The sequence below is a fragment of the Myotis nattereri genome (assembly GCF_964212035.1).
Source record: "Myotis nattereri genome assembly, chromosome: 13".
Lineage (NCBI taxonomy): Eukaryota > Metazoa > Chordata > Mammalia > Chiroptera > Vespertilionidae > Myotis > Myotis nattereri.
Window position 1 is genome coordinate 36,619,243 of NC_138088.1, and position 20,047 is coordinate 36,639,289.

The 20,047-nt window shown below is 40.6% G+C and overlaps 1 protein-coding gene across 1 annotated transcript in view; it reads left to right on the forward strand.

Annotated features, from left to right (window-relative positions):
• The window catches only part of HECTD2 (HECT domain E3 ubiquitin protein ligase 2), a 62,888-nt gene that overhangs the window by 8,695 nt on the left and 34,146 nt on the right, over positions 1–20,047 (forward strand). Inside the window, exons 2-4 of the mRNA XM_081104313.1 lie at positions 5,172–5,301; positions 19,049–19,187; positions 19,895–19,997. Coding sequence (XP_080960439.1) covers positions 5,172–5,301; positions 19,049–19,187; positions 19,895–19,997 — 372 coding nt within the window. The remainder of the gene's footprint in view (positions 1–5,171; positions 5,302–19,048; positions 19,188–19,894; positions 19,998–20,047) is intronic.

A 20,047-nucleotide genomic window follows, 5' to 3' on the forward strand; every position in this document is an offset into this window, starting at 1 on the left:
TAGCTTGCTGCTGGGGTCCAGCTGAGCAGGACTGAGCTAGATGGGCCAGACATGCCCTGGAGCCCTCCCGTAGTCCCTCCCCGGCTGGCCAATATCCCATGTCTCTCCCCCGGCCCCAATCAGGCACCAGTGGGGTCCCTCGGTCTGGCCTGTGCCCTCTCACAATCCGGGACCCCTCGGGGGATGTCAGAGAGCTGGTTTCAGCCTGATCCCACAGGAGGAGTGCTGCTCAGCCAGAAGCCGGGCTCAAGGCTGGCAAGCGCAGCGGCGGTGGTGGGAGCCTCTCCCGCCTCTACAGCAGCACTAAGAATGTCCGACTGCTGGTTTCAGCCCGCTTCCCCTGGGGAGTGGGCCTACACCATCAGTTGGACATCCTCTGAGGGCTCCTGGACTGAGAGAAGGTACAGGCTGGGCTGAGGAACGCCCCCCACACCCGGAATGCATGATTTTTGAGCACTGGGCCTCTAGTCCTTTTATAAGTCCTTGAGGTCAAACTACTTTTACAAAGATACAGAGAGGTTATTTGTCTTATTCCTGCTCATTCTCTCAAGAGTTGACAGGGTAGTTTTCTAGAGGCTACATGACTTGTGATATTGCAAAACTGAATGCAGAAGCAGATGTAAGAATCCAGCTGTCTTCTATTCAACCAGGTGTTAAAAATTCTTCTGAAATTGAACATGTCCTGGTGACTCAATCCTTTTTGACATTTGGCATGCAGAGAGCTGAGCCAGTGCAGTCCATCTCCCTATGCATTTGTTACATGCTGTCTCTTCAGTAAATAAAACCTCCAGTCTGACCTGTCTAAATAGATAGCTAAACTGCAACACTAATTTTCACTTGATATAATTTAAAATGCAAGCATTTCCAGCTTGTTTGTAAAGCTAGTAGTTTAAAATGTTATAATTAATGAATTTTATAGACATAGAAATTCAATTTAAAATATTTTAATTCGGAGACTCTAATATAATGAGATATTATGACTTTTAAAAGTTTCATTAGGGCCGAAACCAGTTTGGCTCAGTGGATAGAGCATCGGCCTGCGGACTGAAGGGTCCCAGGTTCGATTCTGGTCAAGGGCATGTACCTGGGTTGCGGGCATATCCCCGGTGGGAGATGTGCAGGAGGCAGCTGATCGATGTTTCTCTCTCATCGATGTTTCTAACTCTCTATCTCTCTTCCTTCCTCTCTGTAAAAAATCAATAAAATATATTTAAAAAAAAAAAAAAAAAAAAAAAAAAAAAAGTTTCATTAGGGAACAGAATCAGCAATTATTCCTGTATCAAATTGTTAGAGAATGTGAACAGAGCCCTGGCCAGTGTGGCTTGGACAGAAATGTTTTATCTTCTAAGGCAGCTTTTGGGGATAGAAGATGAACAAAGTAAATTATACTAAAATATTGAATATAATAGAGCTCGGTGTTCAATACAAAAGCTATTGTGGAAAACCATGAATAACCTTATTGGGGTCTGATAGAAAAATATAAAATTTAACTCAGACATAATCTGTTCCTCAGTAAAGGTTGAAAGTAGGAACTAGTGTATCAAAATAAAATGTTAAATAAGGTTGACAATATTTAATTATGTGTTAGCAGGGGCATAACTGGTACTCTATAAGTATTTGTTTATTTAAATTTTTTGAAATTATATTATAATCTTACCTATAAGCTGTGTGATTATACTAGTATAGTCAGAAGGACCATTCAGGCCTATGTTAGGTACTTGTGATATATGAACATGAAATTTTTCTGCTGTTTAGTAAACTCTTGGTCAGCCCTTGCTTAGAGAGTCATTTGTTATGCCAGGTTTAAATATTTTGCGTTTTTTTCCTCAATGAATTCTTAGAGTGTTTCCCCCACTGTGTTCCTTGTTTGTACTTATCTTCAACCTATAAAAGCTGGTTGGGTATCCTGCTACTCTCTGTTCTTCAGCACATCCAGCCGGTATTTGTAGACTGCCCACATTCCAGGCCTTCATCTGCAGTGCTCTCCTTCTGAGGGACTCAGATAACACTTCCAAACTCCCAGGAAACCAGATGTAATAACTGTGGGAGATGCAATTCTTAGAAGACTTGTAATGTTCTCTAACGTTTCATTTAGTCTGAGGTTTGATGTAACATTAATACCAAATAACTTCTTGATTTGACTCTCTAATTTTTAGCTAATCGGTTTACCGTCGCACAACATACTGCCCGGCTTTTCCTCACGAAAAGTCTTGGTTTATGTCTAAGATTTCTCTTGTGCAAGCTAGTATGGAGCAACTGCCATTGTGAGGGTTTGCTCTTGTTCATCTATAGTAGTGCACTGTCCACCTAAGAAACTGTGCATAATTAATTTCATGTCATCTCAAGGATAAAGTATCAAGAGCACGGTCACCTTACAAACAAGAGACTAATTGGGCCAAGGATTTTGTTTCATGTTGTTTAAGTTTTTTTTTTATTACAAGGAACAGGAAATCAGGCCATTTATGCCTCCTTTTGGGAAAAATGAGATTTAATGAAATGATGATGTGGATTGGGACCATAAAGCAAACAGGAACAAAAACTGTTCTCTGTGCCTCTGCTGTTCTCACTCTTGGTTGATCACTTTTTTCCATGTTCCTCCATCTAAAATTTGGAAAAAACTCTTCTAATTGACATCCCAGGAAGTATCAATGTCCTTTATCCCAGGCTACCTACTGTGTAGCCTACCGATGATGCCTTTCAGTTGAGGGCCTATCTGCTTCAATCCATGGCCATTCTTGCTAAAAGAACAGCAGTGATGCTATGGGGACCGTAGAAGCAAACATTGGATTTGGCAGCTGTGTCTCTTCCCTCAAACCTTTGTACCTTCCAGCCACTGGCCTATCTCCCCTTCCATAAAGCTTCTGTACAGAGCAACCCTGCTCATTGCTTTCATCTTCTAAGTTCCCACTCATTTTTTGTCCATCCATTTCATAGTAGTTTCTGCCACCCATCCCCCGGAATCTATTGTCTCCACTGTCCCCATGATTTCATAGTTGCTCATTCTTGAGACCTAACCACTTCTCATCATGTGATACTACTGACCACTTTTTACTTGAAACTTTACCCTTTCCTAGTTTTTAATACCATGCCTTCTTAGATATCTTATCTCTTTGGCCATTCATTCTTAATCTTTGTCAGCTCAGATTATACATCCCGATATTTCCCACGGTTCTGACCTTGTATTAGTTTTGCATAACAGTTGCTACATAACAGCAGGATAATGATGACCCTCTCAATTAGAAATATATCATTATTTTGGTGTGAGAAGCACGCTTTTGCCTAATGAGCATTAGTTCCTTTTCTAGTCATTTATAAATCATCCTATATAATAAAAGCCTAACATGCAAATTGACTGAATGGCAGAACGACCGGTCACTGTGATGCACACTGACCACCAGGGGGAAGACGCTCAATGCAGGAGTTGCCCCTGGTGGTCACTGCACTCCCACAGGGGGAGTGCTGCTCAACAAGAAGCCGGGCTCATGGCTGGCGAGCACAGCGGCAGTGGCGGGAGCTTCTCCCGCCTCTGCTGCAGGCGGGTGGTAAGGTTTGAGGAGTCCCAGACTGCAAGAGCCCCAAACTGCGAGAGGAATGTCCCGACGGGTCCTGGACTGCGAGAGGGCGCAGGTTGGGCTGAGGGAACCCCCTCCCCCGCCAATGCACGAATCTCGTGCACCAGGCCTCTAGTATTTATATAAACTAGTCTAGAATTTTCTCCAAGTTTTTACATATTCTTAAATTATATGCCTTCTTTATGGTGAGATGTCAAAATATGTCTAGTCTTCTGAAATCTGAAATAAAGCATCTTACTTTGTTTATTCCTTTTTTAAAAAAAAATTTATGGATGGTTCTCTGATTTTCGTTACACTTTACATTCAGACCTGAACTAGCTGTTACCATTTTGCCAGCTTTGGTCCAGGCTGCTGTTGTTCTTCATTCCCTGTTACTATGGTCTCAGTTCAGCCTTCATTTCTTCCAATAGGTCTGGTCTAGCTTCTTGTATTAACTCCTCTTCAGTCTATTCCCTACACTGCTGCCAGAGTGATTTTTCTAAGGTATGGATATGATCATGACATGCCCTGCTTCTAAGTTCTCACTGATTTTTCTCTGTCCCCTTCCAAGGTAAAGCTGTATTCCACAGCCTGAAGATTTCAGGATAAAGTCTCTGCCTACCTTTCCAGTCTTATATCACTGGGCCATTCTCTGTTTCATATTCTATATTCTAACTACACTGATTTCTAAATCCTATTACTGCTCAGTCTTAGGTAACATCTGTGACAGTTATCAATGAAAAAAACATCCTTAATATATTAAGTTATTGTAGATATTTATAGCTAAGTTAACAAAGGGATTACTGAGGGGCCATTCATTGACTTCATTTTTCCAAATGTGTTATTTTTGTTAATGAGCATGTATAAATGAAGTCTACAGTGTATCAAATTTGGCATTTGTTTCCACTATTATTTAAGATGTTCTGATAGAACAAAACATACAAATGAGCAACTTGGCCCAGTAGTTAAAAATCCTTACTTAAATATTCTAATATTTATATCAAGGAAAGATTTCCTTTTTCAAATGTATAGTTTATTTTGGTTTTATTTTCTTAATCAACATACTAGTTCTGTGAACTTGAGCATATTGCTTCAATTTACCAAGATTATGTAAATAATGTTATTTACCAAGTTTATCTTTTTACCTGAACTTTTAAAATTGCATTAAAGGACAAGAAAACCTTCAATGAATTTACCTGTGAAGTATCATATGCATGTTAACTATTGAAAATATTTGTGGAGGTCAGAAAAACTGTGTTACCTAAATACACAGTTAAAATAGCAGTTAACATGAATGGAGTGTGTACTTTGTATAAGGAGCTGTGCTAATTATTTTGTGTGCATTATCTCAGTTTAACTTCACAATAACCCAGTAAGGAACGTACTATTATTATCCCCATTTCCAAACGTTATTAATTTATAAGCAGTTAGATGATATGACTATTTTCATTTTATACCTAAAACAATTTAGTCCCAGAAAAGGTAAGTCAATGTTATATACATGTTTTGTCTATCTATCCAATATCATCAGATTAAAATCTCTATTATAAATGTTTATGATTTCTGTAATAAATATAGCTAGTAGGAATTTTGCTGCAATGTTACCTTTTTGGTTTTTAGGGTTTGGACAGAGGATCCAAAGGCCAAATTTCGACTTTCAGCAGTTCTGTTTCAACTGTCAGCCAGAAGCAAGAAGCCACTGAAAACAGAAGTTCACCCACACACCCTGCTTTCCCTAACATCAAGAACGGTAAAATAAACAAATTTTATAATTATTCATAGTATACATAATCTGAATATCCTGGCTGACAGTATGCATTTAAACTATTAAAAGAATAGTTTTTCATTACCCAGCATTGTTCTGATAGGTCTAGTTAGTTAATACAATGAGAAAAATATATAAACTGTGTAAATATTTACAGAAAGGAGCAAAATCATTATTTTTGAGTGGTTGTTATATAGAGTAAGAGAGTGAAATACAAAGCTTATGAATAACAAGGAAGTTTGGTTAGGGAGCCAGACACAATGCAAATATATAGAAACAATAGATTTCCTTTATTTGAGCAGTAATCAATTAGAAGACTTGACAGAAATCATATTGAATACTTAGAAATAAACCTAAAAGAAAGTGAGCAGAACCTAAATGAGAAAAACTATAAAACTTTACCAAAAGACTAAAAGGTGGTGTGAAAGGAAAAATTTAACATAAATATTATAGCAATGTCAGGTACACCCAATGTGCTCTCTATGTTTAGTAAATTTTCAACAGTTTTTTTGGGGGGAGGGTGGGGGACTTAGGAAAATGATGATCAATTTGATCTATCAGAATAAATATCTGGGAGGATGCAAGAAAAAATGAGGGGTGAGCTCAACCATCGTCAAACCATATATTATAGAGCTTTGCTACTGATAACACAATCACCAAGAGAGCCAACCAGATGGAAATAGATCAGTAAAAAATGTGGAACACAAATGGTATTAAATTATTTTAAAAATGGAATTAGGCCAATGGGCTAAGCTGTTGAAAACAGTAACTTTAGATTAAAAAAATACACACACACACACATATCCTATCTAATAATAGAGAAACATGATAATTAGCCATACCTCCGCTACCCTTCCCATTGGCTAATCAGCAAGATATGCAAATTAACTGCCAACCAAGATGGCGGCAGGCAGCCAGGCAGCTTGAAGCGAACAGGAGGCTTGCTTGCTTCAGTGACGGAGGAAGCCAGGTTCCCCGCCTGCCTTGCTGGCCTCTGAGCTTGCAGTTTAAGAAACATTGTTACAAATATAGAAGCTAAACAAAACCGCAGAAATCTGCTTTCAGCCAGCCCGGCTTCAGCCAGTAGGACCGCAACATTGTTACAATGATAGAACAAACGCAGATCCCTGCTTTCAGCCAGCCGGAATCTCAGAGCTGGAGTGAGCAGGACCACAACAGTGTTACAATCATAGAACCCAAACAAACCAGATACCTGCTTTCAGCAGCAGAGGCATCAGAGCTGGAGCCAAGCCTCAGAGCTAAAGCTGGCCCAGAAAAAAAGGACAGGTTAGGAGCTTCAGTCACCCGCCAGCCTGAAAACGGCCCTCAGCCCCTCACCCAGACTGGCCAGGCACCCCAGTGGGGACCCCCACCCTGAAGGGGGTGTGACCAGCTGCAAACAGCCATCATCCTCTCATCCAGGCTGGCCAGGCACTCCAGTGGGGACCCCCACCCTGATCCAGGACACCCTTCAGGGCAAACCAGACGGCCCCCACCCGTGCACCAGGCCTCTATCCTATATAGTAAAAGGGTAATATGCCACCCAGCACCAGGATCAGCGGAGCTGTGAGGCCTCCTGGCCCCTGGAGCAGCGTGACAGGGGGCAGCGACCAAACCCCCTGATCAGCCCTGCTCTGTGCCTGATAGGGGGGAGCTCCCCAACTCCCTGATCGCCCTGCGGCTCTGTGTGTGACAGGGTGTGGCGCCCCAACCTCCACCCCTCCCCCCACGGGCCCTGCTCTGTGTGTGACGGGGTAGAACCATAACCTCCCCATTGGCCCTGCCCTGAGTGTGACAGTGGTGGCGCCCCAACCCCCTGATCAGCCCTGCTCTGTGTGTGACAGGGGGTGGTGCCCCAACTCCCCTATCGGCCCTACTCTGTGAGTGACAGGGTGGAGCTCCTCAACCCCCTGATCAGCCCTGCTCTGTGCATGACAGGGGGGAGCTCCCCAACCCCCTGATGGGCCCTACTCTGTGTGTGACAGGGTACGGAGCCCCAACCCCCCTGATGGGCCCTACTCTGTGTGTGACAGGGGGCAGCGCCCCAACTCCCTGATTGGCCCTGCTCTGTGCATGATAGGGGGTGGCACCGCAACCTCCCTATTGACCCTGCCTTGAGTGTGACAGGGGACGGTGCCCCAACCCCCCAATCGGCCCTACCCTGAGCGTGACTGAGGGTGGCATCGCAACCTCCCGATCCGCCCTGCTCTGTGCATGACAGGGGGTGGCGCCCCTACTCCCCAATCGGCCCTGCTCTGAGCCTGACCAGGGGTTGCACCTAGGGATTGGGCCTGCCCTCTGCCACCCGGGAGCAGGCCTAAGCCAGCAGGGCGTTATCTCCTGAGGGGTCCCAGACTGCGAGAGGGCACAGGCCGGGCTGAGGGACCTCCTCTCCCCCTCCCCCCCCCCCCCCCCCGAGTGCACAAATTTTTGTGCACCGGGCCTCTAATATATATATATATATACACACACACACACACACACACACATATATATATATGTATATATATGTATATATCTACAGTATATATACTAGAACACAGGAAATTGTTTTTATAATAAAATTCTTGGAATGACAACAATGCCAGTGGCCATAAAACAATGCCAATAGCCATAAAAAGTTGGTAAGTTTGAAAACATAAGAAAATTTAAAACTTCTATAGGAATTTAAAAGTCATAAAGTTAGCGCGGTCATTGTGGATCAGTGGTTAAGCATCTACCTATGACTCACGAGGTCACAGTTCAATTCCCAGTCAGGGCACATGCCTGGGATTCGAGCTGGATCCCCAATAAGGGGCGTGCAGGAGGCAGCTGATCAAGGATTCTCTCTCATCACTGATATTTCTATCACTTTTCTCCTCTTCCTCTCTGAAATCAGTAAAAATACATATATGTTTTAAAGTCATTAAGTTCAAGCATCTCAGTCAGTAAAAAACATATCCTTGACTCATAAAGATCATGAATATATCTGTAAAATGAGCATTCCATTAGAAAAGAGGCAAAGGGTAGGGACAGACTAATCAAAGCAGGAAATATGGACAATTCATACACATGTGCAACAATGCTTAGTCTCACCAATATTTAAAGAAGTACAAATTAAAACAAGGATTCACAGTTCCCAACTCATTTGCAGAGAATGAAAGGATTTATATCTGTATTACTGTCTGAAGAGCATGAAAATTGGCACTTTTATGAGTGTAGCGCTTGAAAATTGATAAAAAAAAAAACTTTCTGGAGGGCAAATATTGACCTATACTCAACTTTTTAAATGTTCATATACTCACTGACCCAGTAATTTCATTTCTAGGAATTTATTTTAAGGAAATAGTGTAACATAGTGTAACATGGAAAGAATGTACATTATTTATAATAGTTATATTTAAAGCAATCTAAATGAATGGGCTAACTAAATTATGGTAATCCATATTGTAAACACTATGCTTCTATCAAGAAAAATGTGGTATGTATATAAAGTATCAAGGAGAAATGCCTTCAGTACATTGTAAAATGAAAAATGCAAGTTATATACTAACAGGTGAAATATGACTCCAATTTTTTCAAGCCTAGGCAAATCATTTTTACTTTTTTGAGCATACTGTATAAAGAGGTAACAGAAACCATTCCATTAGTGGCTTCCTCAGAAAAAGTGGGATTGGGTGCATATTTTTAGTATGTTCTATTTCTATGTACAACTCTATATAGTTTTCTCACAGAAAATGTACATCACTTGCATAATTTTAAGTACCCCTTGCTCTGTAGCAAGACAAAACAAATCTGCAAAAGTTTAAATGTCCCTCACACCCGAACAGAACAAAACAAACCTAGAAATGTTTAAGGACATAGTTTCCGGTAAATTGACTGTGTCCATAAACTGCATGTGGTGTCGGTTACTTCTGCACAGGTTTTTTGTTAACACTTCAAGTTGGTACTGAATCTATGCTACACTCTTTCAGGGTAGTATTTACATTATCCCATAGCCTCCTTTGTGTGGACTGTTGATTCAGATTTCTTGGCCCCTGATTCCAAACTGATTCCTATCATCTGTTCTGTCTGTACTAGTATCTTGGTCTCTGAACCCAACTTGCTAACTTGTATGCCCACACGCTGCCTGCCGCTTCCTTGGGTGGAAGTATTGACTCTGAATATGTCCACTTACTTGAGCTCCCACCACATGTGGGCTTCCTTCTCCCCTCTCATCTGCACCAGTCTTGCGGAGTCTCGACCCAGTCCTAACTGAAACTGGAGTATTTGTACATGCCAGACTAGAGGAATAGACTTCTTAGCAGACTTCCTTTGCCTTCTTGGAGCTCCTAGTGCTGATTTCTCCTAGCTGTTCTGTCCGATGCCACCTGAATTCCGGTGTGGCATGGAGTTAGTATGTCAGGACTACTGCAGAAAGAATTCTTTTACGGAAGGGGAATTAGACTAAATCTTCCAAAAGTAAACATGTTTGTAATTCCTTGATCTTTTGGGAAGCCTCTCTTACTTGCCAATAACGTTCTCTCAACGATGCATCATTCCTGGCAGTTAGTACAGCTTTCTTCCCTCTTCTCTGATAGCAAGACCTGTGCCTGGTATTTTCTAACAGCTTGTCGCCCCGTCTGATCTTCAAGTGGGATGAGAGAAGCTGCAAAAGCCCAGCGTGGGCTTGCCTAGCAGCTGAGGGATGCCTTTCCTCCTGTAGACTACATGACGTGGTATGCCTGTGGAGTTGGCTGTCCTTTTCAAGATCAGCAAGTGTGGGAGTTTTACCTACTATAACAGCTGCCGGGATGATACATCTTTAAAGAAACAGTGTACATGAGAAGTAATGGGGGAAGGGGTAGCACTAACTTCTCTCTTACTCTTTTGTATCCTCCTTTCTAAAGTGATTATGCCCCTTTCAGACTTATTTAAAACTTCTTTAAACAGCACAGAACATCTTTAAAAGAAATGAATCCATTTCTCCCTAAACCTTTAAAAATATCTTTGCACTCCTGGGTCATTCAGTAAAGAATAGACACGAACTCTGACATTCATGTCAGGGGCCCTGCTCCTCTCCCCACTCGGTCTATCTCGCGAGTTTACTCTAGAAGAGCCCTGCGTGACAGAGTACAGTTCACACACTCTGGAGAAAGGCATCTCGTGACGTTTGCCACGCTGAAAGCCAAGGGAGGACAGAGTGGCCTTTGGCTCAAACAGTGATCGGATCTGGGTATGAGGCCTGCGACCTACTCGCAGGTGAAGAACCACAGCGTTTCACAGCTTCTCCAAGAGCCAACTTGAGAGGCAGATGGGGAAACAAGCTGTTAGAAGAAACCCTGCACAGGACTTGCCGTCTGGGGAGAGCAAGGGACTTACAATACAGTAGTTGCTTTCAGATTCCTGTCCAAGACCTCACATGACGCCATCTCCAGGTTTCCCTGGAGAATGAAGGGATTTTGGACTAAATCTCGTAGATCCTTCCCTAGGTCAGAGTGAGTACCTTGCATGTGGCTTTGCTTAACTCAGGCCCTAGGAGAGGTGTTTCTATCAAGAACTCAGAATAGCTTGCTGCATTTAGTTATTTACTTGTCTATCTCTTTACTGGTTTGTAAGTGCCCTAAGCTTTTCTTTTGGAGAGGGAAAGGGTCATCCTTTTATTTTTTTATATTAAAGTTAATATTTTGAATAGGTAACACATTTATGTGTTTCAAAAATCAAAATCATAAAAATAGGTGTTTCAGATGTCTCACTTTCATCCTCTTCCCTGCTGTCTTTTGTATTCTTTCCTGTGTTTTTTATAAAAATGAAAACATGTAAATATACACTCTCGTTTTCCACCTTTTCTTAATGAAACAATAATTACATACACATTGTCCAGCACCTTGTTTTTTTTAGTTTTGTATGCTGGATATCCTTCCATATCAGGACATAAGGAGCTTCCTTATTCTTTTTTACAACCATATTGCATTGTACTGGACATACTAAAACTTGTTTAACAATATCCTATTAAAAGAAATTAGTTGTGTTCATTCTTTTGCTATTGTAAACAATGCCACAATGAATGACTCTATACATGTTATTTTGTTCATATATAGGTGTATCTATAGGATATTTCTAGAAGTCGGATTGTTGGGTCCGAGAGTAAATGCCTTTACATCTACTTGAGTGTTGAATTCACCTGTGTATCTCCAGGATCCAGATCCCCTGGTACATGGAGTCTTTACTCGGTGCTGTAAATGACTTACTCAGTGAGGAAGTATATGGGGGGCACTTTTTCTGGGTTTCTGGTCAGTTTGTCCTGTTGGAATGTCAAACCCATCTCAAGGCTATAATAAATTCTCTAAGTTATGCCAGAGTAAGGCATCTATTCCAGTAGAGATAACCTTCTATGAAGAGGACTTTGGATATTTTTATAACTAGACCCATACAAGAACATTTCACCTATGCTTTTGTTGTGGTTTTACACACACATCATTTAGCTTAGTAAAAATTACATCTCCCCAAACCAGTGAATGTACCTCTTTATTTGGCTCTGATGGCTAACATCCTGTGAGTCAGAGTCTTTTCCCCCTCTTCCTTCCTTTCTCTCTCCCACCTCAATTTTATTTCTTTCCAAATGTTCAGAAAAGTCCTCCTATAGAGTGATAGAAACACCAGCTGTGATGAGTAATCCACTCTGGTCTCTCCCAGTTTCATCTCCCTGCCACTACTAAGTAGTCAAAAGCCAAACCAAGGTACAGTGGGGCCTTGACTTACGAGTTTAATTCGTTCCGATACCGAGCTCGCTAAGGAGCTCGTTAACTCAAATTATTCTGTCAACTCAGTGCAGAAAATCGGCGGAGAGACAGCTGGTATCTCAAAAAACTCGTTAGTCGGGACACTCGTAAGTCAAGGCCCCACTGTATTGAGCTACCTACTCCTAGTAATTGGCACTGTGACCCGTGACAAACTTAGTTCTCATGACCTTCATTTATAAAAAGAGGAAATGGGGCACTAAGTTATAAAATACCCTTCTATACCTAAGTTTTATGATTTAGAGCAATGATGGCGAATCTTTTGAGCTCGGCGTGTCAGCATTTTGAAAAACCCTAACTTAACTTTGGTGCCGTGTCACATATAGAAATTTTTTGATATTTGCAACCATAGTAAAACAAAGACTTATATTTTTGATATTTATTTTATATATTTAAATTCCATATAACCAAGAAAAATCAACCAAAAAAATGAGTTTGCGTGTCACCTCTGACATGGGTGTCATAGGTTTGCCATCACTGATTTAGAGGATAAATTTTTCAACATACTGATTTTTTTTTTTTGCTCCCTGTTGAGTTTTGTTGACATTTCATAATTCACTAGTGTCTACTTCCATGTAAACATAGGGTTCAGTTTTGCTACTTGCTTTTAGACATGGTGGAAGGTTTCACATTACTTGATAGTGGGAATAACATGGGCTTTGTAACGTAACAGGGTGGGTTTGAATCCTGGCTCTGCTGTAACTTACCAGCTGTGTATGACCCTGGAAAAGTTATGTAACCTCTCTGTGCTGGTTTTCCCATCTGTAAAATAGGATAGTAAGGAGCTAGCTACCTCATAAGGTGTAAGGATACATGAAGAACAGCATTTGAAAGTGTTCAGTTCCACGCCTTACGGAATTTATTAAATGTGAGCAGCTGTGTTGTGGGGAAAGGGAGTGTAAAGGGGCTGAGCTGCTCTGAGTGAACACATCCAATGCAGCCCCACTTCCCTGAGGTGGCCCTTGAAGGTCTCCAGAACTTCGGGAACGACTGATTTAGGCCATCTCTTTCAAAATGTCAAAACTGAGGCCTAAGGAGTGTCAATGGCTTGTGAATGTTATGAAAGTTAGTAACTGTCCATCAGTAGGACCTCGTCCCTACTGGTGCTTTTTCCATTCTTATTGTTAATTACAAATTATTTTAGAAGAAACTTAGGGTATAGCACTTTGCAACAGTGTGTCACCAGCAGCAAACCTTTTATATCAGCCTTTCCCCTCCAGCAGTAGGGGAATAAGGAACCGGGAGGCCCAGGTTACTCCTACCGAACACCCAACCTACACAGAAACTCCTGTTTCCCTCGGAAGCTGCTGTTGCCATCTGGCTGGCTGGCCAGGAACAATCTTCCATCTTCTAATCATGGGGTCAATTTCAAACGTTTTGGTGGCTACAGTTACGGAAAGCTACATGTTACTAGTTTTCAACGAGAGACAGCCCATTATAGCACCTTGAAAACACTGAGCTGGCAAAATGTGCCTGATAATCTCGCACTCTTCTACATAGTTGTATTATGATCTTTAAATTTTTAAAAATATACTGCCAGCCTCCACCATAACTTTGACTCTTCTTGCACTGGCTTCAAGTGTTTTACTTAATGTTTCTAAGCAACCAACTAAAATTGGCAACACTATTAAAAGAAAGGGGAAATGATTACTGCTTATCTTTTTAGCACAGAGCGTTCCCAAGTATTGGTTGAATGAAACCTAAATGACAGGTTTTCACTGATAAATATATTTTGGCCTTTTTCAGTGTATTACAGTATTCTGCACTGCAGAAAAAGCTGCATCTGATAGAACAAATTTGCCTGTTCTATTTATAATATCAGTTTGAGATTTAATTAATCTCATCACCACAGTTATTGATTTTCTCTTTTGAATTAGACTTTAATAACCATCTGGGAGAGCAGGCTGAAAGCCTGTCTCTGGAAACAATGCCTTGATATTCGGGAACATGAGAACAGCTGCAAGCTTTTATACCTCCTTTCTTAATAGCTGAATGTCACATCCTGTAGTTTGGCTCTCATTCACTAATGTGAGCAAGGACTCTGCTTTTATTTCTGACTCAAGTTCCTTCCATTAACATAGTACGCTAACATTTCACATTACTCTTCAGTCCACATTACCTTTGGAACTAAAAATAAATCCGATCTGGGCCTCTGGTTCAGACCTCATCCTGTAATTCTCTTGGCCTCGGCATTACTAGTTCTCCTACGTAAGAATCTCGCCACTCTCTCGGCTTTGCCAAAATCCAGTTCTCTTCCTAATTAAATTGCACTCTTTCATCTCAGCATGGGCTTAATAAAAATGAGTGGGTATAGAAATGTGTATATATGCTCTGTAAATGAATAAGGTAATTTATTTTTGAAATCAGAGTCTGTTTGTATCTAATAGTGGGTGTTTACAGCCAGGTTGGGAAAGGTGAGTGTGGGAAGGGACAGGAAAGGATGCTATCTGGTGAAGAGGAAGAGAAACTGTAGAGGAGCCTCAAAAGGTAATAGTAACAAGACTGGTTAGTGTTGGAGAGAGGAGACTATGTATCATCTCCGCAGTCACACACTTTGGGGGAGGACCTAGTAAACTGTGGTTTAACAGGCTCTCCAGGTGATTCTGATATACAGTAAGTTTACAAACCATTACTGTTGAATATAAGAAACTGACATCTCTGTACTACCTTCTAATATGAAGTTTACTTTACTATAGACCTTAACACTAATGAAATGTATCGTAGTCTGTTGAAGTCAGTGGCAGACCCCAGGGATAGGTGCTTGTTGGCGAGAGTGGATAAGAGAGGCAGGAAGACTGCAGAGCTGTGTTAGCGCTGTGATAAGTGATACGGCTATGTTTGCTTACTTGAAAATATATCCTGATTATATTAGAGGAGAGTTAAATTCTAGATATGTAGATTTCCTTATTGTAGAATTTAGAGTCTATACGATACTAATCTATTCTATTGGCTTGGAAATATTAATACTTGAAAAAACATAATAACCAATGTAAAATGTTTAGAGGGTGGGCTCAACAGCACAATGAAAGGACAGGAGTTAATGAGCTGGAATATAGAGCAATGGAAATTACCCAGTCTAAACAACAGAGAGAAAATAGACTGGAAAGAAAAAAATGAATTGCTCAAGAGACCTGTGGGACTATAACAAAAGATGTTACATCTTTGTCATTGGAGTCTTGGAAGGAGAGAAAAAAGAGCATAGGCTGAAAAGTACTCAAAGACATGACTGAAGGCTTCCTACATTTGTCCAAGAGACATAAACCTAGAGATTCAAGAAGCTGAGCAAACTGTGCACAGGATAAACCCAAAGAAATTCACATTAGGACATATAATTAAATCTCTGAAAACTAAAGACAAAAAAAAAAATGCTGAAAAGCAGCCAGAGAAACATGACACCTTACCTAGATAGGGGAAAACCATTCAGATAACAGCAGATTTCTCACAGTAACCATGGAGGCCAGAAGGAAGTGGCTGAAAGAACTGCAAACCCAGAAGAATCCTACACCTGGCGAAAATATTTTTCAGGCTGGAGAGGAAATCAATATATTCTCAAATGAAAGAAAACTAAGAATCTGTTACCAGTAGACCTATCCTAAAACAATGCATTAAGAGGTTCTCTAAGCAAAAAGGAAACAAAAGTAGGAACCTTGAAACATCAAGAAAGAAGAACAAGATAAGCAAAAAATAGGTAAATACAACAGACTTTCCTTTTCCTTTTGTGTTTTCTAAGTTATGGTTAACAGTGGAAACAAACATAACACTGTAAAGGAGGTATGTAAAAGGAGGTATGATTTCAACTAGTAAAATCATGACATCAGTAGACTGATAAGTTATCTATATATATATAAAAGCCTTGCCCTAACCGGTTTGGCTCAGTGGATAGAGCGTCGGCCTGTGGACTGAAGGGTTCCAGGTTCGATTCCAGTCAAGGGCATGTACCTTGGTTGCAGGCACATCCCCAATAGGGGGTGTGCAGGAGGCAGCTGATGGATGTTTCTCTCTCATCTATGTTTCTAACTATCCCTCTCCCTTCCTCTCTGTAAAAAATCAATAAATTAAAAAAAAAAAAAAAAGCCTAAGCGACTGTCTGATCATTCGACCGTCCAACAGGTAGCTATGATGTGCAATGACCACCAGGGGCAGATGCTCCAACTAGTAGCTATGATGCACATTGACCACCAGGGGGCAGACGCTCAGTGCAGGAGCTGCCGAGCTGTGGTGACTTGGCAGCTGTGGTTCTCGGGTGACTCACCCGGAACTAGAGAGGAGGGAGCCCGAGTCCGGGATGTGTCACCTGAGAACCACCCTCTCGCAACCTGGGACCCCTCAGGGGATCTCAGAGAGCCGGTTTCAGCCCAATCCCCACAGGCCAGGCCGAGGGACCCCACCTGTGCACGAATCTGTGCACCAGGCCTCTAGTGTGTATATAATATCTGGATATCTGGAGCAGCTTTTCAGAAATACTGCAGATAAATCAAAATGGAATTCTGAAAAGTGTTTGTGTAACCCACAAGAAGGCAGGAAAATAAGAAAAAACAAAAAATAAAATGATAGACTTAAGCCCTAACATATCAATAATCTATAATAATAAAAGCATAATATGCTAATTAGACCGGACATCCTTCTGAACGAAGCCGGGGCAGCAAGGGAAGCCTGGGTCCCAGGTGCCTGCTGGCAGCTGGAGGGAAGCCCAGGTCCTGGTGCCAGAGGGAAGCCAGTGCCAGCAGCTGGGGGAAGGAAGGACTACTCTTGCACAAATTTCGTGCATCGGGCCTCTAGTTACATATAAATGGTCTAAAACAGGGGTCCTCAAACTTTTTAAACGGGGCGAGTTCACTGTCCCTCAGACCGCTGGAGGGCCGGACTATAGTTTTAAAAAAAACTATGAACAAATTCCTATGCACACTGCACATATCTTATTTTGAAGTAAAAAAACAAAACGGGAACAAATACAATATTTGTATTTGCATGTGGCCCGCGGGCCGCAGTTTGAGGACCCCTGGTCTAAAAGGATAAGCAGGGCAAATCACCAAAACCATAAGATAGATCTCCTGGGCTAGTTTCCGGGCAGGTGTAAGCGAAGGAAGCATCTGGGCTGTTTGATGGACCTGAGAAAAGGAAAGCTGCAAAATAAGCAACAGGTATCCATTGGAGAGCTCAGGAGGCCAGTGAGAACAAAGGCTGAAATTGGGAGGTACTGCCAAGAGCAAATGAATGCAGAGAGCTCATGCTAAATCTGAAGGGAGCATGTCACCCCTATGAATTCTCAAAACTGACTAACTAGAGCCCCTTCCAGACCCAGGCCCTATCCTGAGATTAAATTTGATTGATTTGAGCAGCACTGGAACAATAGGGATTAAGGAATGAAGATACCTAAATCAAAGTGGAGGAGGGAAACAGAGCCTGGAAATCCCAGAAAGCAAGCTACCATATATTTGAGTTCCACATAAAAACAAAACAAAGGGGCTACACCTCCTCCTAAAAGTTTGGGAAACTAATTTCAAATAATATTGGCAGCCCAGCTGGTGTAGCTCGGTGGTTGAGCGTCAACCCATGAACTAGGAGGTCATGGTTTGATTCCGTGTCAGGTCTCATACCTGGGTTGCAGTCTCAATCCCCAGTAGGGGGCATGCAGGAGGCAGCAGGTCAATGATTCTCTCCGCCATTGATGTTTCTACCCCCTCTCCCTCTCTCTGAAATCAATAAACACTTTAAAAAAAAAATATTGGCAACAGAAAATGAGCAAAATCAAATTCCAGAATTTGTTTTAAAGAATAGTTCATTGGTTTCTTAGAGAGAGAAGAAAGGAGAGGGAGAAAGAAACATTGATCAGCTGCCTCCTGCATGCCCCCTACCAGGGATCAAGCCCACAACCCAGAAATGCGCCCTTGGGAATTGAAATGGCTACCTCCTGGTACAAGGGATGATGCCCAACCAACTTAAGCCACACCAGCCAGGGAAAAATTCTATAATTTTTTATTACAAAATGTTATTGTACTAAAAAAGAATAAGAAACAGAATAACAGCCACTTGAACAATAAGAGCCCATCAGAAACACATATCCACAAAAATAGATAAACCCTATTTCAAGATGAGCTGAAATTCATTAAGAAAATACGACATTTGAAAGAACATGGAATTATAAACATTGAGAAAGGTGGCAATAAAGAAAAGAATTAAAAATATTTTTAAAACTAGGAGAAACACAAAAGTAAACAAACATAACAAATCATGCCATAAAAGGAATTATAAGAAAAAAAGTGGAAATGTTTAAAAATTAATGAAAAAAAGATAAAAAGGAATCTGAGAAATTAACATAAAAATAGGCAGAGTCTACTCAACATATGGGTAGTTGGAGCAAGGAGGGGCTTGTAACACTATCCCTTGACTGGTTAGTGGTTTCAAAGGTGTTTGTTTTATAATAAATACTATTCATTAAGCCATATGTTTGCTTTATGAGATTCTTGTATATTCATTTTATTACATAGCTAAAAGGTTATAAAGTACAACAAAAAGAACAAACAATGAACTATTTGCAAACAGAATAAGATAAAAATTTCATGCAAATTCTTAAGAAAATGCTAAAACTCCAACAAAGAATTGCTGAGAATGCAAATAAATGATTTGGACATATTCAAAGAGCTAATAAACATTTAAAACATTGAATCTCACTGAAATATTCCCTGAAAGACAACTTTTAGGGAAAGAGCAGGGGAAAGAAAGTGTTTTACATCTGTAGATAACTTTTAATGTAAAATACAGCCTAATATCTGTTATGGGTGAAGTTGGGGTAGGGGCGTTAGACCCTCCTGTAAGTGCCCTTCCCTATGGTAGGACTTTCTGTCACATGACCCCAAGGTGAATGCAACACAAAATAATTCATTTGTCTTCTGTTCATGTTGAGTTAGCCTGGCATTTTATAATTTGGAAAATTTTATGATTAATTACTCTGAAAGCTTTTTTATGCTTCACAGTGAGAGACCTACCACCAATTTCCCTTGATGTTAGACAGAAACAGCGTATCTCTACAGATGCATCATCATCTGAAATAAAGGCTGCAGTTCCTCCAGAATCTACCCTTCCTATCCAGCCCAAAACTATGAAAGACTTTCAGTAAGTTGGAGTTCACTATTATATGTAGACATATAGTTACCTGCATGTCAGTACTTTATATAATTTAATAGTTTTGTGTGAGCAATTGATCTTGTGGATCATGATAAGGTATTAGCCAAGAGTGCAGTCACAAAAGACTAGAAGTCTCAAGTGGAAGATGAAAACAAATGTCTAAGTAACAGGTAAGGGGAGATGATGTTGCAGCAAAAGAAACACTAAATAAGAGAATATGAGTCAAAACAGGCAAAGCAGGAGACAAAGGTAGTAATAAAAATAATAGAATGTTTCCTTTTTTAAAAATAAGATTTTAAATGCTATGTAACACATGAACTATAAAGCTATGTCACTACTAAAAAATTCCACTGGATATATGAAGGAGCAAAGGGATAATGAGAAAGTAGAGATAGAATATAAACAAAGTCTCTCAAGACATTTAGCTTTGAAGTGAAGAAAGAGTGTTACTTGTAATAAGCATGTCAAGAATGAACTTTTCAAAAGCAAGTAAAAGGGAAAGCTGAAGCTGGATTAATATATCAATCTAATTAAGAATTGTAGATCCATAAATCATATTTACATTAATTGGAGCGTTTCTGTATTCAGCTTCAGTATATCAAGTTGCATGTTTGGTGACATTTATGTGTAAAGTAATGCTATTTTATCTGAATAATATTTCCTTCTATTATGGTTAGTATATGTTTTCATTTTAGGGAAGATGTAGAAAAAGCTAAGTCGTCAGGAGATTGGAAAGCAGTACATGATTTTTATCTAACAACATTTGATTCTTTCCCAGAACTAAATGCTGCATTTAAGGTAATAATACATAAAACACATTTTTCATTTTAAATTAAAAAAACATAGAT